General features: G+C 39.9%; 1 protein-coding gene across 2 annotated transcripts in view; it reads right to left on the bottom strand.

Annotated features, from left to right (window-relative positions):
* Positions 1–26194, bottom strand: part of camkmt (calmodulin-lysine N-methyltransferase) — a 323839-nt gene that overhangs the window by 15831 nt on the left and 281814 nt on the right. For both annotated transcript variants that reach the window (XM_057849062.1, XM_057849061.1), the window contains exon 10: positions 18936–19067. In XM_057849062.1, coding sequence (XP_057705045.1) covers positions 18936–19067 — 132 coding nt within the window. The remainder of the gene's footprint in view (positions 1–18935; positions 19068–26194) is intronic.

Genomic DNA, 26194 nt, shown 5'->3' with positions numbered 1-26194 from the left:
TTCAAATATCAGAGACCTGGAGCAGTTTGCCAAAGAAGAATGGTCTAAAATTCCAGCAGAGCATTGTAAGAAACTCATTGATGGATGCTGGAAGCAGTTGTTCGCAGTTATTTTGTCTAAAGGTTGTGCTACCAAGTATTAGTCTGGGGGTGCCAATACTTTTGCCTGGCCCATTTTTTAAGTTGTGTGTAAAATGATTATGATTTAATTTTGTTTTTCATTCTCTTTTGTGTTTTTTTTTCATTGCAGGCAAAATAAATGTAGATATTATTATCAAAGCATTTGTAATTGCAATCATTTTCTGGGAGAAATTGAGCATTATCTGACAGAATTGCAGGGGTGCCAACACTTGTGGCCAGCAATGTAATAGACACATATTGTAATATGGCACTTAAATTGTAAAATACAGTAATATCATTATAGAAAAGGTTTTACAAATTAAAAGCATTTTTTCACAAAGAATGTTTTTTATTTCATAATGCCTTTTTTTGCCATAGCCTTTGTATTTCATAACGTCGTTTTTCAGCACAATGAGATTTTACAACATAAAAAGCATTTTTTGCAGATTTTTTTTCATAATGTCTTTTCCCACAATGGCCATTTTATTTAATAATGTTGTTTTTAAGCACAATAAAGCGTGCGCTGTCAAATAAATACATAAGACGACATAAGTTAAGTGATTGGCTCGATCGTGGAGTCTGGCTAGCTGCACTAGCATTTGTTAGCGTCGATAAACTGTTAGGTAAATTTCCAGAAATCATCTAATCAAAAACACACTGCTGCTGAAATCCTCGCTCGAGCTGAGGTAAAAGCCGTTCATTACAATCCAACCGGTTCGCAACTTCTCTGAGTAACTCTGAAAATGACGCTACAAAATGCTAGCGCAGCTAGCCGGCCTCCGTGATTCATCCAACTAATCACTAAACTGACTCCGCCTTATGTATTTGATTGACAACACACGCTTCATTGTGCTGAAAAATGACATTATGAAATAAAAGAGGCCATTATGGGAAAATACTTGAAAAAAAAAAATTGTGAAAAACTTTTTATCTTGTAAAATCTCATTGTGCTGAAAAACGACATCATCTTGTAAAATTGTTTTCATAATAATATTAACTTATTTTACAATTTAACCCTTTAACACTGAATGTGTCGGATGCGACACGTTTACGCATATCATCTTTGAAGCCTCGTAACGCTGTAATTACGTCACCCACGTGCCCCTGGTTGCTCTCATTTGAAAGTATGAAAGTTGATGTCCACACCAGTTTTTATTTGAAGTCAATCGACCAAGTAAAACGGGGGATAATGTCATTTGAGTTTTATAGTTTTATTGCACTCATAAATATGCATTAAAACGCTGCATGGACCATGTGTCTATCTCCATATGTCCATCATTTCTCGTCCTTTTTTCAAAACCGAAAGCAGCACAAAAGACTACATATCCCAAAAGCCGTTGTGATGTCAAGAAGGACGAACCTAATGTGAACATTTTTAATAAACTAACGAGCGAGGCGCCAACGAAGGAAAAGGAGACACGCGACGAAAGCAACGGCCAGTTGGACTGAGCGAGCGACTTTGAAACGTGCAGAATGAATCGAAAACTAAATTTAGCGCAAGCTAATGCATTATTTCATTAACTGAAGGAATAGGATGAGCTGTATTTGTCATTGTTTTCCTTGGATTTGTCGGCGTCTCGGCAAGTAGAAGTGACAGCAGCGCGCAAACGACGGAAGAGTAGTCTGTGTGACGTTGTATGTGACGCAGCTCAGCGACCTGTTCAAAAACAAACTATTGAGTGCGCAAAAAAAAAAAAAAAAACTTTATTGGGTCGCATGCCTGAAAAAATCTCTCCCAAGAAATTGAATTGAACTGAACTACTTGTCAATACTTTTGAAAATACAATGTTCAATGTTATATATTTTTTTTTCTTCACTATGAATCTTTTCAATTTTTATATAGATGTGTGTTTGAGAAGTTTGATTGCATGTACATATACACCTTTGATAAGGTGATGGGTACAATACCTAACTGCACAAAAAGCTATCCTCCAAACCCTTTTTGTGTTGGAAGATATATATAAATTTTTTCTCAATATTTTGCACTGTATATAACCTGTTTTGACCATAGTATGTGTAAAGGCTAAAAACGCCTATGACCATACCTGCTGTTTGTGTTTAATTGTCAAACATAAAACTATTCAATCTTATTTTTTTTTCTATTGAATGTTTATCCAAACAAGTTAAATAGATATTATCAAGCTTCAAAACGGTTGGTCGAGCATGTTTGGTTGTCAGTGGGACATCAACATTACAAATTTTGAAAAAAGATTTGGGGATTTTTTTTGTCTTTTTGGGTCCAAAATGTGGATTAAAATTGGTCAGTGAAGAAAACAACAGTTTGGACATGAAGTTCAAGGTGTCCTGAAAAAAGGGACCCAACTTGGCCATTGTGAACAGTTTTTTCTTTGAAATATAAAGGCAAAACCAAAGGCATGCAAATTCGGCCAAAATAGGCTTAGGTGTTAAAGGGTTATGGATTACATTACACAATTTGTCTCAAAATGTTGTTTTTATTTATTTAATTTTGACCCTATTTGGGTTCCATAAGTTTGAAGGTACCAGGTTTGTGTATTCATACTGTTGTTGTTTTGATGCCTGGATATTTCTGTACCTTGTTATGTACCCAGTTATTCTAAGTACCTGGTTTATTTTGTACCTGCTACTCTTCTGTTTGCTATTTTAGTAACTTGTTATCCAGTTACCTGGCTTTAACTAGTTATTTCGGTACTCAGTTATTTTGCTAGCTGGTTACGTTGACGCCCAACCTCCCCCTTCATTGCCCTTAATGTACGTTATCTCCCCTCCAGGCACAGGGCGGTTGTTCAACCTGTGACCCGCTCCCTAAAAAAAAAAAGAAGGAGAGCTAATGGGCGTGGAAGGGCAGCTGGCTGTAATACCCCGACAAACCCAAAAAAGCGCCATGTTGAGTTGAGCAGTATTCACATTGAAATTCTGCCGGGCGGAAGGAGAGAAGGAGGCGATGCAAGGCGGTGGGAGTGGGGTAGGAAGTGAAGAGAAAAAGGTGAGGGAGGAGGCGAGGAAGGCTGAGAGCTGGCAGAGGTGAAAAGTTTAACAAGCAAAGCTGTTCCTCCTGATCGCAGGCTGCTTAATCAGCTTCATGGGTGGCTGCCTAAATCGCCTCTCAAACCCGAACCTCCACCCCACCCCGGCGCCCCCTCAACCTTTTCTTTCTGTCTCTCTCCGTTTTTTTTCTTTCCAAGGTGCAAGTCATCTATTTTAGTGCCACTTTCACTGCCGCTTATGCCCCCCCCCCCCCCCCCACTCTATTGTGCGCGCCGACATTTCAACATCTCTACTTGGCACAACAGGGAAGAAGTGGACTGGGTTTGTCTGCAGTTGGAACAGGGGATCTCATTAGGGAAAAAGGTTTCGATCAAATGGCGCGGTTCGGTTTAATTTGCCAAAGCACTGCATTTTACTGCAAGGGGTGCCACAATCTGACACTAACCAGGAAATTTAATGTTATATTTTTTTTCTTGATTCCCTTTAACATGTTACTTATTAACTCATTTGTTCCCAAAAACGTATGAGTATGTTCTATTTTTAATTTTTTCAGTGTCCCAAAAACATATTTATACAGTGGGGCAAATAAAATATTTAGTCAACCACCAATTGTGCAAGTTCTCCTACTTGAAAAGATAAGAATAGAATAAAATAGAATAGAATAGAATTAGAGCTGAAACGAATACTCGAGTAACTCGAGTTTAAAAACTGATCCGAGTCATTTTATTCACCTCGAGTAATCGTTTATTTTGACAGCTCTAAGCATCACGTTTAGCTCGGACTACTTTTAATGCGGGACAACGCACTGATGTCACGTGCGTAGAGGAAGAAGGGGAAAAAAAAAACTTACTGCAGCCGACAGCCGCTACAAACGACGCCGACGTTGCTAAATACTGGCCCGCACGATGCTACGTTGGTAGCAGGTAGCGTCTGATGTGTCTCATAGAGATCACATGTATGTTGAACTAGATGCGAAATGACAGACTCGGCCGCGTCTGGGCAGCGTTAGTAAACAGCTGCCATCTTAAAGCAGTAGAGCGCTAAGCGCTAATAAATAAGATTAACGTTACTTTCACTAGCTCAAGTAACGTTAGCCCTGTGGAGGGCTAGGTTTCTATTAATTATGACCACTTTCGTTGCGTGGCTAACGTGTCTTACATACAGGCTTTAACATAACAGCGTCGTGGAGTGATGAGGGTGTAAAATAAAAACTCAATAATGCTAACTATCAATTTTAGCTCAGTAGTCATTGCTGGATAAAAAAACAAGTAGCACTGGTTCCTAATGTGCTCCAATACAGCCTGTATCATACATTTATTTTGAACACTGCAAAAACTCAAAATCCTATCAGGACTTACAGTTTAGACTAACTTAAAACTTAACTAGAACTTAAAAATGGCTTGACACAAATAGAAGTTCAATTGAAACACGTGGGAAAAAAATCCAAACTTTTAAGTGATGTGTGTTATCAAGCATAACGGCATTTATATATATATATATATATTTATATATATATATATATATATATATATATATATATATATATATATATTTTTTTTTAATAAGATCTAAAGGTTTTTGGAGTGAGAGCAGTGAATTTGTCTTTTTTTTATTCTAGTTACATCTGAGATGCAATTGTTGGCTGTTTTCAACAATATACATCGAAAATAAAGACAACGATTGACTGAAAATGGTTCAAGTTTAGATGAAATGTCTTCTTTTCTCATGTATATTTATAATTGCTCTTCACCTAAAAATATATTTGTTTTATCCGAATACTCGATTACTAAAATATTCGATAGCTGCAGCCCTAAATAGAATAGAATACAATACAATAGAATGCCTTTATTGTCATTACACAAGTGTCATGCAAAAAGCAGTAGAAGCCTGTAATTGTCAACATGGGTAAACCTCACCCATGAGAGACAGAATGTGGAAAGAAAAACACATTGTTTGATTTTTTTAAAGAATTTATTTCCAAATAAGAGTGGAAAATAAGTATTTGGTCACCTACAAACAAGCAAGATTTCTGGCTGTCTAAGGCTACGTTCATACTACAGGTCTTAATGCACGAATCCGATTTTTTCGTGTTTTTCCGACTCGAGTGAGGCATTAACTTGACGGTCTGAACGTGACAAGTAGCATAGAACTGGACCATTTCAAATCCGATCTGGGTCACTTTCGTATGTGGTTCAAATCCGATCTGGGCCACATTTTTCCAGACTGTCGCCGCGGTCTGTACTGTCCAGTGTCTCAAGTCGGAATTCATGCAGCAATTACGTCATCAAAAAGTGAGAGAGATGTTACGGTAGCGGTGCAGCTGTGCGTTATTAGTGCCTACCTTGCCTTGAACACGTTTTTTTAGGAAGGGTCAGACTTGGCAACAGTCATAAAAAAATAAAAATGGGTTGAGGATAAGCCTGAGAATGATCGGTTTTCTGTCTGCTCCATATAAGCAATATTTCAACATTGCTTACACGGCCGAGAGTCTGAGCAAACTGCCCGTTTGTGTGTGTGACATGCATGGACACTGCATGCATGCTATCGATCCATATACTTTGAATATAAGCCTAAACTGGGATTATTTATGTCTGTTATTTGTGTCCTCTTTTTAAAAAGCAAAATATGATATCCCTGGAATGACGGATGACAGCCAGCATGTGTGGTCATTTGTTTTGATGCTTCTGCGCATGCGTGTCGTCTTGCTCAGCACGTGTCAGACTGCGAATTAGTGCGCATGCGTAATACTTGAATGGTCTCAATGGACAAAGGCAGTCTGAATGGGCACGGCAAAAAAACAGATGTGACAAAAAGTCGGATTTGTGCATTAAGACCTGTAGTATGAACCTAGCCTAAGAGGTCTTACTTCTTCTAACGAGGTCTAACGAGGCTCCACTCGTTACCTGTATTAATGGCACCTGTTTTAACTCATTATCGGTATAAAAGACACCTGTCCACAAGCTCAGTCAGTCACACTCCAAACTCCACTATGGCCAAGACCAAAGAGCTGTCGAAGGACACCAGAGATAAAATTGTAGACCTGCATCAGGCTGGGGAGACCGAATCTGCAATAGTTAAAACGCCTGGTGTAAAGAAATCAACCGTGGGAGCAATTATTAGAAAATGGAAGACCTACAAGATGACTGATAATCTCCCTCGATCTGGGGCTCCATGCAAGATCAGACCCCGTGGCGTCAAAATGATAACGGTGAGCAAAAATCCTTGAACCACACGGGGGGACCGAGTGAATGACCTACAGAGAGCTGGGACCACAGTAACAAAGGCTACTATCAGTAACACAATGCGCTGTCAGGGATTAAAATCCTGCACTGCCAGACGTGTCCCCCTGCTGAAGCCAGTACTCGTCTAGGCATGTCTGCGGTTCGCTAGAGAGCATTTGGATGATCCAGAACATCACTGCTCTAGAGGAGATCTGCATGGAGGAATGGGCCAAAATACCAGAAACAGTGTGTGAAAAGCTTGTGAAGACTTACAGAAAACGTTTGGCCTCCGTTATTGCCAACAAAGGGTACATAACAAAGTATTGAGATGAACTTTGGTATTGACCAAATACTTATTTTCCACCATGATTTGCAAATAAATTCTTTAAAAATCAAACAATGTGATTTTCTGGGTTTTTTTCCCACATTCTGTCTCTCATGGTTGAGGTTTACCCATGCTGACAATTACAGGCCTAATATTTTCAAGTGGGAAAACTTGCAAAATTAGTAGTTGACTAAATACTTATTTGCTCCACTGTATTTATGTGATAAGAAATAATGACTTTTGGGCAAATTAAATGAAATTAGTTCCTATTGTCCTGCTCCCCTGATGGTTTCCAAATGCACATTTGCATGCCACTGTTTGGAGGTGCCCGATTTCGTTTTCGACCATAGAGTGAAAAAAAATACGGTAATGATCAAAACTGCACTAACCAGTACTGCTTTCTGGAAACAGGAGAAGATGTATACCGCCAGAGATAAAAGAACATTGTTTGTGGAAAACAAACAAGCGAGCTCTGATGGAGGAAATGTGGGGAGATGGAGGCACTGAGGGGAAGCAGGCTGAAGTTTGGTGAGGGAGTACAGGGGATGGATACCTCTGCATGTGCAAAAGACGGGGGATGTTCTCGTGTGCCTTGTGTGTGCTGGTGTGAAAGAGAGAAATTAAAATTCATGACTCTCTTCACAACCATTTGAGTAACAAGATTAAGATGGCGGGTTAGAAAATAGCACTGGCATTATCAGGCTGCTTGCAGTCCCTCCAGCTGCTTGCCTCTCTATTCCACAACAGTGGGGATAAGAGGATAACGCACTCGCCCTGTCTGCCTGTCACAGCATACACACAGAAAAACACACTCACATTTTTGGTTGTTACTTTTTGAACTAAAATTGCAAGGTTGCAGATGAACACTTAGCGTCCTCCAGATGTGACCTGTATATTGCGTACAAAAAAAAATCAGGATCTGGCCATTATGAAATTGAATTGAAGGATTAAAATGTTTACAATAAATAACATCCCAAAAAGACTCATAGGTATCGTGGTGGGGACCCGGGGGAATTAATGTTATGGAAGTAATCCCCTAGCCTCCTATAGATCATTTTTTTATTTGATGCTTTGTAGTAAAATATGGCATTTTTTCCCTTGTAAAAATGTTTTTCAAAGCACAAAATTTTCCACTACATTGTCACATCGCTATATGGTGCTCGAAGGCAATTATTCTAAATGTGGTTTTCATGCATTATATAATCAGCCGCATCAATATCACAGTAACACAACTATAGTTGTGAAAAAATTAGGACACCCCATTAAATATTCAGTTCTTTATCAAGAAATGTTCCCATATCAATGTCTGATCTTGATTTTCTGGAAAAGAAAGTGATTTAATTGCAGGTAAACAAGAAAAATTAACAGTCTTTTACTCATTTACCTAAATATATCAACAAAAATGCATATTCTAACTGGGGAAAAAGTTAGGACACCCTACCACCTCATACTGTGGGGCAAATAAGTATTTAGTCAACCACTAATAGTGCAAGTTTTCCCACTTGAAAATATTAGAGAGGCCTGTAATTGTCAACATGGGTAAACCTCAACCATGAGAGATAGAATGTGGAAAAAAAACAGAAAATCACATTGTTTGATTTTTAAAGAATTTATTTGCAAATCATGGTGGAAAATAAGTACTTGGTCAATACCAAAAGTTCATCTCAATACTTCGTTATGTACCCTTTGCTGGCAATAACAGAGGCCAAACGTTTTCTGTAACTCTTCACAAGCTTTTCACACACTGTTGCTGGTATTTTGGCCCATTCCTCCAAGCAGATCTCCTCTACAGCAGTGATGTTTTGGGGCTGTCGTTGGGCAACACGGATTTTAAACTCCCTCCACAGATTTTCTATGGGGGTGAGATATGGATACTGGCTAGGCCACTCCAGGGCCTTGAAATGCTTATTACAAAGCCACTCCTTTGTTGCCCTGGCGGTGTGTTTGGGATCATTGTCATGCTGAAAGACCCAGCCACGTCTCATCTTCAATGTCCTTGCTGATGGAAGGAGATTTTCACTCAAAATCTTTCGATACATGGCCCCATTCATTTTTTCCTTTACACGGATCAGTCGTCCTGGTCCCTTTGCAGAAAAACAGCCCCAAAGCATGATGTTTCCACCCCCGTGCTTCACAGTGGGTATGCTTCAATTCAGTATTCTTTTTCCTCCAAATACGAGAACCTGTGTTTCTACCAAAAAGTTCTATTTTGGTTTCATCTGACCATAGCACATTCTCCCAGTCCTCTTCTGGATCATCCAAATGCTCTCTAGCGAAGCGCAGACGGACCTGGACGTGTACTTTCTTCAGCAGGGGGACACGTCTGGCAGTGCAGGATTTGAGTCCCTGGTGGCGCATTGTGTTACTGATATTAGCCTTTGTTACTATGGTCCCAGCTCTCTGTAGGTCATTCACTGGGTCCCCTCGTGTGGTTCTGGGATTTTTGCTCACCGTTCTTGTTATCATTTTGACGCCACGGGGTGAGATCTTGCATAGAGCCCCAGATCAAGGGAGATTATCAGTGGTCTTGTATGTCTTCCATTTTCTAATAATTGCTCCCACAATTGATTTCTTTAAACCAAGCGTTTTACCTATTGCAGATTCAGTCTTCCCAGCCTGGTGCAGGTCTACAATTTTGTCTCTGGTGTCCTTCGACAGCTCTTTGGTCTTGGCCATAGTGGAGTTTGGAGTGTGACTGACAGAGATTGTGGACAGGTGTCTTTTATACCGATAATGAGTTAAAACAGGTGCCATTCATACAGGTAACGAGTGGAGCCTCGTTAGACCTCGTTAGAAGAAGTTAGACCTCTTTGACAGCCAGAAATCTTGTTTGTTGGTAGGTGACCAAATACTTATTTTCCACTCTAATGTGGAAATAAATTCTTTAAAAATCAAACAATGTAATTTGGAAATAAATTCTTTAAGAATCAAACAATGTGATTTTCTGTTTTTTTTTCACATTCTGTCTCTCATGGCTGAGGTTTACCTATGTTGACAATTACAGGCCTCTCTAATCTTTTCAAGAAGGAGAACTTGCACAATTGGTGGTTGACTAAATACTTATTTGCCCCACTGTAGCTCGTGTTACCCCCTTTTACACCCTTAACTTCAGTGAGACGCTTTTTGTAGCCATCTACCAGTCTTTGACATTGGTCTGAAGAAAGTTTGCCCCACTCCTCAACACAGAATACTTTAAGCTGTGAGATGTTTGAGGGGTTTCTTGCATGTACAGCCTGTTTCACGTCACCCCACAGCATGTCAATGGGATTAAGAGCTGGGCCTTGACTCGGCCTTTCCAGGACTATCCCTTTCTATGTTTTGGGTCATTGTCATGTTGGAGGGTCCAGTTTCGCTTCATTTTTGATTTTTTTAACAGATGATCTCGCATGTCCCTCAAGCACCCTTATGATACACGATACAATTCATGGTGGATTCTATGATGGTGAGCTGGCCAGGTCCTGCTGCAGCGAAGCATCCCCAAACCATGACACTTCTACCTCCATTCTTCACAGCTGGTATGAGGTTATTTTCCTGGAATGCTGGATTGAGTTTACGCCAAAAATGTACTGGTGTTCTGGTGTACAAATAATTCAATTTTAGATTCATCTGTCCAAAGAGAATTATTCCAGAAGTCCTGGTTTTTGTCTACATTCACTCTAGCAAACTTCAGTCTGGCCTTCATGTTCTTCTTGGAGAGCAAAGGTTTCTTGTGAAGTCTGTTTCTGATTTTAGAGGCATGCACTTTCACATAAACAGTAGCAAGAGCCTGCTCTAGGTCCTGTGATGACATTTTAGGGTTTTTGGAGAGTTCTTTTAGCATCTTGCGGTCTGCTCCCGGCGTTAACTTGCTTAGATGGCCAGACCTGGGCATGTTGGCAGTTGTTTTGAATGTCTTCCATTTGTAGACTATTTGCCGGACAGTAGAATGGCTGATTTTTTTATTCTTTTGAAATCCCTTACCAGACTCATAAGCGTCTACAATCTTCTTTCTGAAGGCCTCCGACAGCTCCTTTGATCTCACCATGGTGTTTTCTCTCACTTCAACAGTCAATCACTGTTGAAAGTATTCTGAGTTGAGGAGTGGGGCAAACCTTCTTCAGACCGATGTCAAAGAATCGTAGATGGCTACAAAAAGCCTTTCACTGAAGTTATTTCAACCACAGGGGGTAACACTAGCTATTAGGTGGTAGGGTATCCTAACTTATTCCTCAGTTAGAATATGCATTTTTGTTGATATATACAGTATATAGTTTAATGAGTAAAACAATTTGTGTTGTTTACCTGAAATTAAATCGTTTTCTTTTCCAGAGATAAAGAAAAACAAGATCAGACATTTATATGTGAACATTTCTCAATAAAGAACTGATTAATTAACGGTGTGTCCTAATTTTTTCACATGACTATATGTGACATTAAGATGTTTTTTTTTGTTGTTGTTGGAAATGAGTTGCAAAGGAATGTGAACATGGAGAAAGTGAAGATGCCATTTACCAAATGACTTGTATAGGTGTTTTAGTGTCACTCTTCCAACAGAAAGATGCATTTAGATTTAGTTTCTTTGATTGTCTTAAGATGACATGACATGCAAATCCACACTGTCTCTATGTGTGTTGTCTTGTTTTTTGGTCCTTCCAAAGCAAGCAAACACATCTAGTAGAGGAAAGCTAATCTGTAGTGCAAATGAGAAGCAGCTGTTCATTGGTTTGCATATATGTGTGTGTGTTTTATCCATGTATGTTTGGGTGTGATATGATATCATCACGAGGTGCGTTCGTGTGTCATGTCTCGCCAATATGCCATTGAAGTGATGTCTGGTCTGTGTGAGCTGGTGCTGGTGATATAAGTCCTACACCCTCTTTTTTTTTCTTAATGTGTTGCAATGGTCAGTCAAGTCCATGTGCATGCAGACATTACGCACACACACCCTCTCTCGTTCTCAGTGTGTTCATCAGAAGATAAGCAACACAGTCTTAATCACCTTCACAAGTGAGGGGTACACTCCAAGTTGTCCTTTTTTTTGCATGCAGCACCTTGACCCCTATGCTTGCGTGAGTGTGTGTGTTGGGGGGGGGGGGGGCGCCTGGGTGACTGCTGTGGCTGACAGCAGCCTGTATGTGAGGTGTTTTTATTTGTATTAAGTCTTCCTGGTATTCTCCTTTCCCATAAGCCAGGACATTAAAGGATGCAAATATTGTATAAAGTGATCCCTCTCTACTTCGCGCTTCAACCTTTGTGCCCTCAGTCCATCGTAGATTTTTTTTAATTGAAAAAAAAAAATTCATACAGATGAGCTGTCCCGATCCGATTACATAGTCTCACTCTCCCTACTGCTGCTTTTCTTCTTCTGAAAAGAAAAAACAATTAATACAGATGAGCTGTCCCAATCCGATCACATAGGCTACGTTCATACTACAGGTCTTAATGCACGAATCCGATTTTTCGTCATATCTGTTTTTTTTTTTGGCGTGCCCGTTCAGACTGCCTTTGTCCATTGAGACCATTCATGGATTACGCATGCGCAGTAATTCGCAGTCTGACAAGCGCTGAGCAAGACGACCAGCATGCGCAGAAGAATCAAAACAAATGACCACACATGCTGGCTGTCATCCGTCATCCCAGAGATATATTTTGCTTTTTAAAAAGAGGACACAAATAACAGACATAAATAATCCCAGTTTAGGCTTATATATTCAAAGTGTATGGATCGATAGCATGCACGCGCTGTCCGTGCATGTCACACACACATACGCGCAGTTTGCCCCGACTCTCGACCATGTAAGCAATGTTGAAATATTGCTTATATGGAGCAGACAGAAAACCGATCATTCTCAGGCTTATCCTCAACCCATTTTTATTTTTTTTATGACTGTTGTAAAGTCCGACCCTTCCTAAAAAGCCGTGTTCAAGGCAAGCTAGGTGCTAATAACGCACAGCTGCACCGCTACTGTAGCGTCTCTCTCGCTTTTTGATGACGTAATTGCTGCATGAATTCCGATTTGAGACACTGGACAGTACAGACCGCCGCGACAGTCTGGAAAAATGTGGCCTAGATCGGATTTGAACCACATACGAAAGTGACCCAGATCGGATTTGAAATGGTCCAGTTCTATGCGACTTGTCACGTTCAGACCGTCAAGTTAATGCCTCACTCGAGTCGGAAAAACATGAAAAAATCGGATTCGTGCATTAAGACCTGTAGTATGAACATAGCCATAGTATGACTCTCCCTACTGCTGCTTTTCTTCTTGTTTCTTAGACAGTTCACTGGAGTTGCTTATTAAAAGTTAACTATGACTGACAGACGGTAAGGTTTGATCTTGCTAGAGATGCTTGGAAGCCTAAACTTCAAAGCTCCGCATGCATCAATCATCGTTTAGCTTGTTAAACAGTAGCTGTGGCAACTCTGTAAGTGAGCAGCTTGAGTGGATTTGAGTGGTTTCACTCAATGAAAAATTTAATAAAGACAAGCATTTTTCTACGTTATTCTTGTTTGAAAATAATTCGGTGGGACAGTAACATGTTTAAAATGTATCATTATTAATAAATTTGAAGTGCTTGAAAACCATTTCTTAATATATATATAAATATATATATATACATAAAAAAATTTTTTTTAAATTATTTACTATACTATGGGAAAAAAGTGAAAGTCTCTTTCAATGCTAAATCTGAATAAATACATTGAACACACCCAAAATAAATAAAAAGCTCGGCTTCTTAAAAATTCGGCTTCCTCCCACTCCTTTTCGAGCAATGTATGTATGTATTCGTTATTAATTTTTGTTATAATCAACACTACTGGTATTATTGTTATGTTTGTCCCTACTCTTGCTGTTTTTGTTATTACTGCTCAAAATAAATCAAATCAAACCAGTCAATCAAAATCAAATAAATAAATAAATAAAAATTGGCGGGGGGGGGGGGGGGGGGCGCTACATCGCAGTTTTTCACTTAACGCGGCGGGTTCTGGTCCCCATTAATCGCGAAAAACGAGGGATCACTGTACTGTAAAAAGTGTGATGATGGGGAAACACTAGAGTCAAAGGGGCAGTTTACATGGCGACACCAAAAAAATGATTGTGTTGCGGAATGGCCTCGCCTTTATATGATGTTGGCTAAGATGCAAACCTTTGATTCCGGGCTCCAAAGTGCAACGATTCGATTGCGGGGCTTGCTCCGCAACCATATCAATGGAAAGCTCTCGCGCCGATGACGTCAGTACTTGCACACGTCACTTTGGGTGTGCGCAGCGCTGCTACTGAACATTAAAAACACCAAACATGGTGGAACAGCAGCTTTCATTTACAGTTTTTATAATATTTTTTATTTAAATATGTTTATTGTTTCCATTTTTGTGCCTTTTGGAGCAAAAGAAAAAATGCCATTGCTTGGAGTGGGCGGGTATGTTGTCTTCCGGGCTGGGGAGGTTCTTGGTGTCAAGGAATTGCATCATTGGCTGCCACCTTGTAAATCTGCAATGCATCCTATGGCTTGGCATTAATACTACTTCATTTTCACGTGGAATCGTATTCTTTTCGTATTCTCGGAGCGTCACCATATCAACTGCCCCAAAGTGAGCATTATTATCCGGGTAAAGTCACAATCAATTGACTACTCTTGGACTGGAGCTCAAAAGACTGCACGAAAAGTGTTCTTTAACTGCAAAGAAGGGTGTTTGATCCGTATAAAATAACGGTGCTAATGTTATAACCTTAGCACGCAGAGCAATAGCTTTCCCTGAATAAATGTGGCTGTGAGCGACACTTGTAAGAACTCTGTAATAACATTTAACGAGGAAAGGGGTCTCCATGAGTCACTTGAACGTGCACTTTACTGTCCAATTCTCCCAGCAGTGCCGATAACCACACGCTCAACCAATTGGGCGAGTTTCTCACTGACTACTTCAGTAGCTGTGTGCGTAAATGGACCCACCAGCGGGATGTCGCTTATTTTAACTCAGGTGCTTTTTGAGGCCGGCTCAATCCAGGCACCACGTTAAAGCAGTTGGTTTTTGGCCTTTAAAAAAAAAAAAAAAACTAAACGCAGACTAAACACCATTACTCAATGGAACCAATGGATACAGTGACCAGGGTTAAATGAAGCTGAAAATTTTTGTACACTAGATCATGTGTAACAGTGGTCCAACATTTTTGTCTGTGGGTAAAATGTAAACTACAGGCATGAAAATGGGTCAGGGGTAAAAAAGGTGAGAAGGGTGTGGAGGAAATATGTTCTGGTACACTGTACAACTAAGGCTGTCGCAAACGACTAATTTTCCCTCTATTAGTCAGCCGAATATTTTTACGATTAGTCAACTAATCTAATAATCCCCCTCCCCTCCTTTTTTTTTTTTTTTTTTACTAAATTTTTGATGACACTTATTAATTCACAAAAACATTTTGGAATACTGAAATTCTTTATTAAAGTACAATCAAACACGTAAATAACAACAATAAAACACAAATAAACAATGAGGTCAATTGCTCATAGCATTAACTAGTGCAAAAGAATGGAATGTAAACAGATTCAGAACACTGACTTCGCCTTTCCAACATGATTCAAAACAATTCTTAAAAAATATCTAGCATTAATATTATAGTATACTACTACCGGTATAATAGTAGTATAATAATTATTCATTGCCAACCAGATTTTTCATAAAGGGTGTCATTTTAAAGCTACTCTTAGTGTAGAATCTGAATTCTAAAGTATGTGGGATTAACTCCAGAAATCGTTCATTATATGACGAACATGACGTGCTTTTATTTTGAAATGTTCACCGGAAGTATGTTCGCTAAACCGCTAACAGGGAGCTTTACACTCCGCAAAAAAGCTCTTTTGGTCATTACATGTGGTGTCAGTAATCATTTTTTTTTTTGTTTGCAAATGCTGTTAAGCAGCAATTTTTCATGTTCAAAGTGTCACCTTTTAACCTCAAGTTTGCGTTTTGGAGAAGACTGCCAATGTTTTATAGACTAAAGTAGGTTGTCTTTTTTACACATTAGCCTCAATGTAGCAATGCTAATATTTACAGTGTTTAATATAGGTGTGTTTCCTTATTTTGTATGTCTGAACTTTTTTTTACCGTGCGATAAATGGACTCATTGCATAATATCGCGACAGACTTAGCAACTTCAATAAAACATGTCGTTAGTTAGTCAGATGGACTTACAATCTGGCAGCTTGTCCTGTCGTCTTCCAAAATTACAACTGGGTGACAGCGCTTTAGGTGTTCATTCACGGCCGACATGCAGCCAAGCTTGGCATGGAAGAGACAGGACACAAAAGCGTACCCTCCTTTGTTTCGTTGAAATAAGTCAATGTTTTGGCCACTCTGGTGCGCTATTTTGGCTTTGTGCCGCTTTCCCCGCTTGCATACCAAGTGTCCGACATTAAAATAAATCTCCCCAGCCCCCTTAAAAATTTTCTCCACGGATCTTAACAATTCACGTAGGTCACCCTTTTTGACAAAACGGCGAATTTTGCCAAAAGGTGAGAGATTTTCATGCCCAAAACTTTGTGGGTGCCAGTTGATTATGCCCATGGACCATTTTAATACTTTTAATTTAAAAAAAAATTTTTGTAAACACAGAAATATTTTTTTGCTCTGATCTCCCCCTAATGATGCTGGCCATCTCTGGTAAAATTTCATATGTTCTCATTAAACCACACAATTTTAACTCCTTCACTGCCAGTGATCATCTGTCAGTGGTGGTTGGGTTTATTGTTTGACTTGTTGGTTGGATTTATTTACTGAGTTGGATGGATTTGTTTAGTGAGCTGTTATTGATTGTTGGTTAATTTGTTTGGGCTAGGATAGTTTGTGTAATCTGCTAGCAGGCTGATTGCTCACTTGGTTAAGTTTAGTGGTTGGGCTTGGCTGATCAATTTACTTGTAGGATGTTTGGGGCGGTGGGGCTCAGTAGTCCAGTAGTTGTTGCCCAGCCCAGAGTTTGTGGTTCAATTCCACGTCCTGGTGACCTTGTAAAAGTATCCTTGAGCAATATACTGAATCCCATATTGCTCCTAATGCTACGTCATTCTTAGGAAACTGAGGATATAGTGTCTAAGCGCTTTGAATGCCTTGAAGGTGGAAAAACGCTAGACATATGTAAGTCCATTTACCATGGCTGGTTGATAATTAGCCTTTTGGTTGTGTTGGTTGAATAGTAGTCAAATTTAACACAAATCAAATGACATATACTTGGACCTAGTTAACTAGCTATGGGAATAGAGGGAGTCCCCAGGTTACGAACGAATTCCGTTCCTATGCTGGCCACGTAACTCGAATTTCCGCGTAAATCGGAATTAACCCTTTAAAAAATAACTATCCAAAACATCCAAAAGTATTTTATTTTGTTTAATGATGGAGGATACACTGGAGACTTGTCTGACATGGACAGAGGACAGCTGCCCTCTAGTTTGGCCAACATAAGGCTGTATGTTTTTGTGGGGTCTAAAACACCTTCTTCAATTTAGCTGTTGACCCAGAGCGAGGTGACAAAGGCTGGACACAAGGAGGCAGGAGTCAGAGAGTAGACATTTACCAAGCTGCAGTTTGGGGAGAGGTCTGAGATCGGGCAACGTGACTAAGAGCGTCTCATCGAAGTCTCTCTCAGAGCTCCCCGCGCTGCTGACTTTTATTGAGGGCTTGTTGCTGGCCAGAATATAGTTACAACACTGTTGTCCAACGTGGCAGTTTCCATCGGGCAAGTTCCTTATTCTAGTCATTGATTAAATTAACAGTCACATTCATTGATTAAATTAACAGTCACACTCTTGAGCGAGCAAGATAACTTTGTTTTGAACACACATTTGCACTCGAAGTAGCTTGGTGGAAAAGTACTGAGACGTTGTGTGATGCATCAACATATGTGTGTGTATCTATTTATCAGCAGAATGTGAGCAATTGCCGGTAATAAAAATGTAAGCACATGATTATGGGCTAAAACTGTATTCGTCATAATAGCTTGGGAGAGCGCGTATAATAGCTGTGGGAGAGCAAAGTTGTATAACCCGCAGGGTATAATGGTCATACAATCAAGCATATCTTCCAGTTTTTTAAGCTTATACGTTTGTGTATGCATTTGTAATTTAGCTTAAGCTACAGTTTGTGGAGTAATGTGTGAGTGATTTGCTATGAAAATTTTTAAATATGTTAGCATTCGTAGTATTTAATCTAGCGGACTTTTGGTAGGCAAATTAGGCTAATTTAATCCACAAAATTTCCATTTTGATCAGACGAGATGGACATTTTAACATCAATTCTTTTGTTTCAGGTGTTTTATAGTTGAAATGTCTGTCGTTTGAACATAAATGCAAAAAGCTTAAAAAAAACACAATCACCTTGTTTGCTGTCTATCAAGCTGAACAACTTCACATTTAGTGAGGACAGAACACGTCAAGTTAATAAAGTTGAAAATAAGATACTGTGTGGTACAATAAGGTAACGTTTACGCAGCTTAAAAAAATGGCGGACGAGACTTCGGTGTCATAAAGTCGAAATCGCGCAAGTCGAGTCCGTCGTAACCCGGGGACTACCTGTACTTAGAAGCAGAGACGTAGCAAGACGCATCATGGGGCCCTTTGAGCGTGTGTAAGTAAGGGTGACAGTTGGACTTGGAGCAATAGCATATTTAATAAAAGTACAATAACGCCTCGGTCTCATAGAGCGCTATTTAGGACACTCAAAGTGCCCGGCTTCTACTACATTAGGACATAAAACTACAGTAACATAGTACACTCACCACTGTCTTGCTTCCTTTTCTCCTCTTCTGCTTTTTTTTCTTTCTTTTGTTGCTTACAGACGGATAAGTTCTCTTCATTTTGGATGTACGCCAATTAAAAAAAAGCCAAATCGCTGCTCACTCTCACTCGGAGTCACATGGGGGGGGGGGTGTAGAGCGAGTGAAGAGGCCCCTTCAGGGAACTCAGACACAAGGCTTTCACTGGCACTGTTGCACTTGTCACTGCGTGTGCTAAATCTGTTGGCCCTCTGGGGGCCCCTGCTGGCTGGGGGCCCTACGCAATTGCCTGGTTTGCCTAATGGGACGCGACGCCTCTGCTTAGAAGCAAGACTTATTGGAAATTCTATACATTGACCAAGGAACAACCCATTAACTGTTGCTATCAATCTAGATAACATTTTAGAATCAGGCTATAGATTTGACATGTTTGACAATTTTTGCCACTAGTTCTCAAATTGTACGAGCCAAGAATCATACAGTCATGATTTGATATTTGTGCCAGCTAGTAGCCTGCTAACAGGAACTTGTTCCAATGTAAGCAGTTGTAACGGCATACCTTTAGATGCACATCCCACACCTGGGCATCGTACTGCTGGTGCCGAGCCACCAGGAGTCCGGCCTGCTGGGCCAGCTGACAGAACATCTGCAGGGTGTCACCTCGAAGTGGAGCAAACACAAAGGCCACGCCCTGACAGGGGATAAGAGCATCAACAATGTCAAACACATACACACTTTAAAAAAACACAGCCATGAATATAAACAGCCCTTTTTATTTTCCACAACAGAAAAAAAAAAAATCAAAGCTCCGTAGAAAATGCAGGCTATGAAATTGTGTCTCAATAATCCCACAAGGCGTGAAATGTGCGCACGAGTGAGGACGAAAGAACGCTTGTGCGTATGTGTTTGCATGTGCACGCGCACCACAGACGTCCTGCAAGTACTAAGAGGATTAACAACAGGTTCAAAGTTTCTTTGAAATCCTCTAGCTTTGAGTTTTATTTCACGCTGATCGTGTTGTTATTGTTCTAATTAAACGCAGCACAGAGACAAGCACGTACAAACAGACAAATTAACACAAAAGCACAGGAAAAACAGCAGGGTGACTTTGTCCGTTGGACTTTTTTTTTTATTATTAATCCAAACGTGCAGTGGTCTATTTGTAAGCCCCTCCAATGAGAAATCAAACAAGCAAAATACACACACACCACCCAGACATTAATCATCTGATTAAGAGGATCTCGCCACCCGCATGGAGCACCTTTGTCACAAACAACAAATTAGTGCCATTACATGAGAGAAGTCAGGCTTTTGTTAATTGTTTAATCAGCTTAGCAAATTATTAAATATTTCGCCAGGCTCTTCGTGGCAGAGATGTTGTGTCTGATGGCCGCCACTCAAATCATATTAGCTGCCGAATTATCTCGGCAGGATTAAAGAGGGAGATATGATTATATTAGAGACGAAGCGCACAGATGACAGTGACGGCGTACGCGCTCGCCATTGTTACAACACAGCGGTGTGCGACAATCAACAGTAAATACATTTTTTTATTCTATTATCCATGCACAAATGATAAATCTCCCACTTTTGTGTGAATGAAAGGGAGGTATTGTTACACACTGAACAAAGTATATCAAAGCACTATGATACACAACTCTCTTAAAGGGAACCACGCGTATAAAGATACCGTAATTTCTGGGCTATAAGGCGCATCTGACTATAAGCCGCCACCCACCAAATTTGACACGAAAAAGAGATGAGAAGAGATGAGATCTTTACACCAAAAGATATTAACCGTTTAACACCGGACGTGTCGGCAGCAACAGGTTTACGCATATCGTCTTTGAAGCTTCGTCACGCTGTAATTACGTCACCCATGTGCTGCTGGGTGGTCTCGTTTGAAAGTGCGGAAGTTGATGTCCACACCAGTTTTTATTTGAAGTCAATCGGCCAAGAAAAACGGGAGATAATGTCATTTGAGTTTTACAGTTTTATTGCACTCATAAATATGCATTAAAACGCTGCATGGACAATGTATCCATCTCCATATTTCCATCATTTCTTGTCCTTTTTCAAAACCGAAAGCAGCACAAAAGACTACATATCCCAAGAGCCGTTGTGATGTCAAGAAGGACGAACCGAATGTGATCATGTTTAATTAATTTCCGAGCGAGGCGCCATCTATTGAAAGGGTGGCATGCGAAGCAAGCAACGGCCGGTTGGTTTGAGCGAGCGACTTTGAAACGTGCAGAATAAATCGAAAACTACATTTAGCGTAAGCTAATGCATTATTTTATTAACTCAAGGAAGAAGATGAGCCGTGTTTGTCGTTGTTTTCTTGGGATGAGTCGGCGTCTCGGCGAGTAGAAGTGACAGCAGCGCGCAAAGCCGCAAATGGCGAAAGAGTAGGTTGTGTGACGTTGTGTGTGACGGAGCTCCGTGACTTGTTCAAGAAGAAGCTTTATTGAGTGGGGGGGGGGGGGGGACCTTTATTGTGTCGCATGCAGTGTTGGGCACGTTACTTTAAAAAAGTAATTAGTTACATTACTCACTACTTCTTCCAAAAAGTAACTGAGTTAGTAACTGAATTACTCTATAGTAAAAGTAACTAGTTACCAGGGAAAGTAACTATTTCCGTTGATTTAAAAAGAACTTGTTGTATGTCAAAGAATTTGAAATTTTCTGAGCAGTATTCGAGTCAGTGGAATAGAGAAGAACAGACAGGTAGTTATCTTGTTAGGTGCTTCACAACATACTACTCAACAGATTGGAACAGTGGGTAGGGCTTACTGACACTATACTTCAGTGATTCACATCCTATTTACATGATAGGGATTTCTTTGTGTCAATCGGAAACCATCAGTCAGAACGAACCAAATTCACGTGTGGAGTCCCTCAAGGGTCAATTCTTGGACCACTCTTATTTAACATCTATACGCTTCCGTTAGCTCAGATAATGGAACAGTATGACATCTCCTATCACGCCTATGCAGATGTCATAGAACTGTACATTTCTGTGTCCCCACATGATTATAGTCCCTTAGTCTCCCTGAGTAAATGCATTCATCAAATCAATGAATGGATGTGCCAGAATTTTCTCCAGTTAAATGTGGAGAAGACAGAGGTGATCATTTTTGGGCCAAAAAAGGAAAGGTCAAAGATAAGCAGGCAACTTAGCACAATGTCGCTTACAGCTACAAATCAAGTCAGAAACCTTGGTGTAATTATTGACTCAGACCTAAAATTTGATAGCCATCTAAAGTCCGTCACTAAATCCGCTTATTACCACCTAAAAAATATAACCAGAATTAAGGGGCTTCTGACTCAACAAGACATGGAAAAACTTATGCATGCATTCATTTTCAGCAGATTGGACTATTGCAACGGTATATTTACACGTCTTGATAAAAAAATCAGTCAGGAAGCTACAGCTAGTACAGAATGCTGCAGCCAGAGTCCTCACAAATACAAAGAAGCTGGACCATATTACACCGGTTTTGAAATCGCTACACTGGCTTCCAGTGAGTCAAAGGATAGACTATGAAATGCTACTGCTCGTCTACAAAACACTTAATGGCCTTGGACCAAAATACATGCTTGACTTGGTAGATTCCTATGAGACATCTAGACCCCTAAGGTCGTCTGGAACCGGTCTTTTGCATGTTCCAAGAACAAGAACCAAGCATGGTGAGGCAGCATTTAGTTATTATGCTCCTCACCTCTGGAACAAGTTACCTGAACGTCTGAAGTATGCTCAAACTGTTAGCTCTTTTAAATCAGGGCTAAAAACGCTTTTGTTTAGCACTGCATATCCATAACTGTCTATATATTTCAATCTACTTGCTTTCTATTCCTCTTGTGCTTATACCCATTGCTGATTTCAATTATTATTAGTAGTAGTAGTTTTTGTTTTATTTTAATTTTATTTTTATTTATTTATTTTTATTCTATTTGTGATTAAAGGTGATCTTTTGTCTTGGTTTTTACGTTGTATTGATTTAAATGTGATTTTTATGATCTTCATGTGATGTAAAGCACTTTGAATTGCCTTGTGTTGAATTGTGCGATATAAATAAATTTGCCTTGCCTTGCCTTCAGCAGATTTGAATTGCTTACCAAAGATGTCGATAAAAGCTTTGCCCCGGGACATAAATTACACATTACATGCATGTTCTTTCCTTTAATTTCGACAAACTTGAAATAGTGTCTATATCTCCTCCTGTTAAAGGACAATTTTTCTTCTGAATGCTCTGCCATCCCGACCCTGTGCATCTGTTTTGCGTGTGTGTGTTTGCCGCACGCGCTGTTCCGGTTTGCTTGTGAAACCACCGGCTCTGATTGGCTTACCACGACACATGACTCTAACCCTCAGCCAATCACAATCACTTCCATCGCATCTCTCGAGGGGCTGCATTCAGGTAGGCTCGTTTCCAGACAATTCACGTCACCTTCAAAGCGTCTGCCGTCCTCAAGATGGAAGCAGAATTATTGCTGGCTGACAGTGGGAGATGGGAACGAGGCTAGCATCAGGTGTAGCAAACACAGAAACGTTACCAAACTTTGGAAAGCATTGTCTAATTGAATGAGCAGGGACAAACAGCTTGGAGTCAGAAGTACGTGCGCTATTCTCGAACCTGAACGCACCCAAGTCTTGGATGACAAATCAACAGAGCAGAGAGTCGACTCAACACGGCTGGTAGTTTCTTCAGTTTATTCAGAGTAAGTAACGCACCGCTTTGGCCGTCAGTAACGGTAACGGCGTTGTAACGGCGGAAAAAGTAATTAGTTAGATTACCCCGTTACTGAAAAAAATAACGCCGTTACGTAACGGCGTTATTTATAACGGCGTTACTCCCAACACTGGTCGCATGCCTGAAAAATTTGAATTGAACTAAACTACTTGTCAATATTTCTTAAAATACTTTTTTCCCAAGTTATATTTTTTCTTGACTACAATCTTCATACAACACCTAACTTCACAAAGAGATATCCTCCAAACCCTTTTTGTGTTAGATGATATATATAATTTTTTTCTCTCACTTACAAGGCAGGATGGATCCATGGTTTCATGTTGTTGACGCCAAATTCTGACCCTACCATCCGAATGTCGCAGCAGAAATCGAGACCCACCAGACCAGGCAACGTTTTTCCAATCTTCTATTGTCCAATTTCGATGAGCTTGTGCAAATTGTAGCCTCAGTTTCCTGTTCTTAGCTGAAAGGAGTGGCACCCGACGTGGTCTTCTGCTGCTGTAGCCGATCTGCCTCAAAGTTTGATGTACTGTGCGTTCAGAGATGCTCTTCTGCCTACCTTGGTTGTAACGGGTGGTTATTTGAGTCACTGTTGCCTTTCTATCAGCTCGAACCAGTCTGGCCATTCTCCTCTGACCTCTGGCATCAACAAGGCATTTCCGCCCACAGAACTGCCGCTCACTGGATATTTTTTCTTTTCCGGACCATTCTCTGTAAACCCTAGAGATGGTTGTGTGTGAAAATCCCAGTAGATCAGCAGTTTCTGAAATACTCAGACCAGCCCTTCTGGTACCAACAACCATGCCACGTTCAAAGTCACTCAAATCACCTTTATTCCCCATACTGATGCTCGGTTTGAACTATCTTAAACCATGTCTCCATGCCTAAATGCACTGAGTTGCCGCCATGTGATTGGCTGATTAGAAATTAAGTGTTAACGAGCAGTTGGACTGGTGTCCCTAATAAAGTGGCCGGTGAGTGTACATAGACAGTCATGGATGTGCAGTGTTAAACAAAAGCGTTTTTAGCCCTGATTTAAAGGAGCTAACAGTTTGAGCATACTTCAGACCTTCAGGTAACTTGTTCCAGAGGTGAGGAACATAATAACTAAACGCTGCCTCACCCTGCTTTGTTCTTGTTTTTGGAACATAAAGGAAACCGGTTCCAGACGACCTGAGGGGTCTAGATGTTTCATAAGAATCTAACAAATCAAGCATGTATTTTGGTCCAAGGCCATTAAGAGTTTTGTAGACTAGCAGTGGTATTTTATAGTCTATCCTTTGACTCACTGGAAGCCAGTTTAACGATTTAAAAACCGGTGTAATGTGCTCCAGTTTCCTTGTATTTGTGAGGACCCTGGCTGCAGCATTCTGTACTAGCTGCTGCTTCCTGACTGATTTTTTATCAAGACCCGTAAATATACCGTTGCAGTAGTCCAATATGCTGAAAATGAATGCATGCATAAGTTTTTCCATGTCTTGTTGAGTCAGAAGCCCCTTAATTCTGGCTATGTTTTTTAGGTGTGTAAAAAGCAGATTTAGTGACGGACTTTAGATGGCAATATTAGGTGAAATGTCTTGTTTTCACGTGTATATGGCGGAAAACACTCAGGTGACTTGAAGTTCCGCTCTGAGACCCCCAATTTGACCAAATTTCAAAATTGTCCTATATGCATGTGTGATACATCATTGGACAGCTTAAAAACTATTTTCTGGGGGAAGGAAAATTTTGAACAGGAGGGCATTTAAAAAAAACAAAAAAATTTTTTTAAACAGCAAAACCCTAACTGGAGGCGAGAGCACGCGAGAGCAGAATTAAAGACACGATTATTTTAACGAGATATCGCATACTTACCTCGTTTCGATCCAAAAACTCCATGTCGCATGTATCATCGAGTGTCAAGACACAGATGTGAATGGCCACACCTGGATTTTGGGGGGATTTTATGGGTGAAACATGGTAATATAACAAGGGTCGTGATGCAGAAATCGCAGACCTCAAGGAGTGGTTGAGAGGTTCCTTTTCATATATTTCCCCTTTTAAACGTTGTTTCTCCAATTTTTATTTGTTTGGATCGATTATATATCATCTAACATATTGGGGAAAATGCGACAGCAACAAAAAAATGCAATTAATCGATAATTATGAGGTAGATATCCTTTTTTAGACGCCATTTTTTTCATTGCGACGTAACTTGTTTAAAAGTTTAAAATATGCGAGTGAATAATTTTTTAACGTCATTTTATTTATTTATTTTTTAACAATGACAGACATTTTGATTAATGAATATAATTACCTACCTTCTTTTTATGGCTGGATTGAAACAAAAGCGGCTGCGTGACGTCTGTAAACGGGGGTTTCCAGGGTAAAAGGGACAAATTAAAAATAGTTTGGGGTCTTAATGCGCCATGAATCTGCTATGGCAGCATATAGACATATTGTTCTATCAAACACAGCAGTTCTTTTGGCTTAAAATACAGCAGTTTACTTTACACAGAAGTGCAAGAGCAGAAACTACTTTTTCAGTCTTGTCTGTGTTTTCCGCCATATTTATATTGCTCTTTACTAGGGCTGTCAAAATTATCGCGTTAACGGGCGGTAATTAATTTTTTCAATTAATCACGTAAAAATATTTGACACAATTAACGCACATGCCCCGCTCAAACAGATTAAAATGACAGCAGTGTCATGTCCACTTGTTACTTGTATTTTTTGTCTCCCTCTGCTGGCGCTTGGGTGCGACTGATTTTATGACCATGAGCATTGTGTAATTATTGACATCAACAATGGCGAGCTAGTAGTTTATTTTTTGATTGAAAATTTTACAAATTGTATTGCAACAAAAACATTAGGAGGGGTTTTAATGTAAAATTTCTATAACTTGTACTAACATTTATCTTTTAAGAACTACAAGACTTTCTATCCATGGATCGCTTGAACAGAATGTTGATGTTAATTCCATCTTGTTGATTTATTGTTATAATAAACAAATACAGTACTTATGTACAGTATGTTGAATGTATATATCCGTCTTGTGTCTTATCTTTCCATTCCAACAATAATT

Source organism: Corythoichthys intestinalis, chromosome 10 (genome assembly GCF_030265065.1).
Source record: "Corythoichthys intestinalis isolate RoL2023-P3 chromosome 10, ASM3026506v1, whole genome shotgun sequence".
NCBI classification, from domain to species: Eukaryota; Metazoa; Chordata; class Actinopteri; order Syngnathiformes; family Syngnathidae; genus Corythoichthys; species Corythoichthys intestinalis.
The sequence above is the reverse complement of the archived record's forward strand: the minus strand, read 5'-3'. Positions and strand labels throughout refer to the sequence as shown.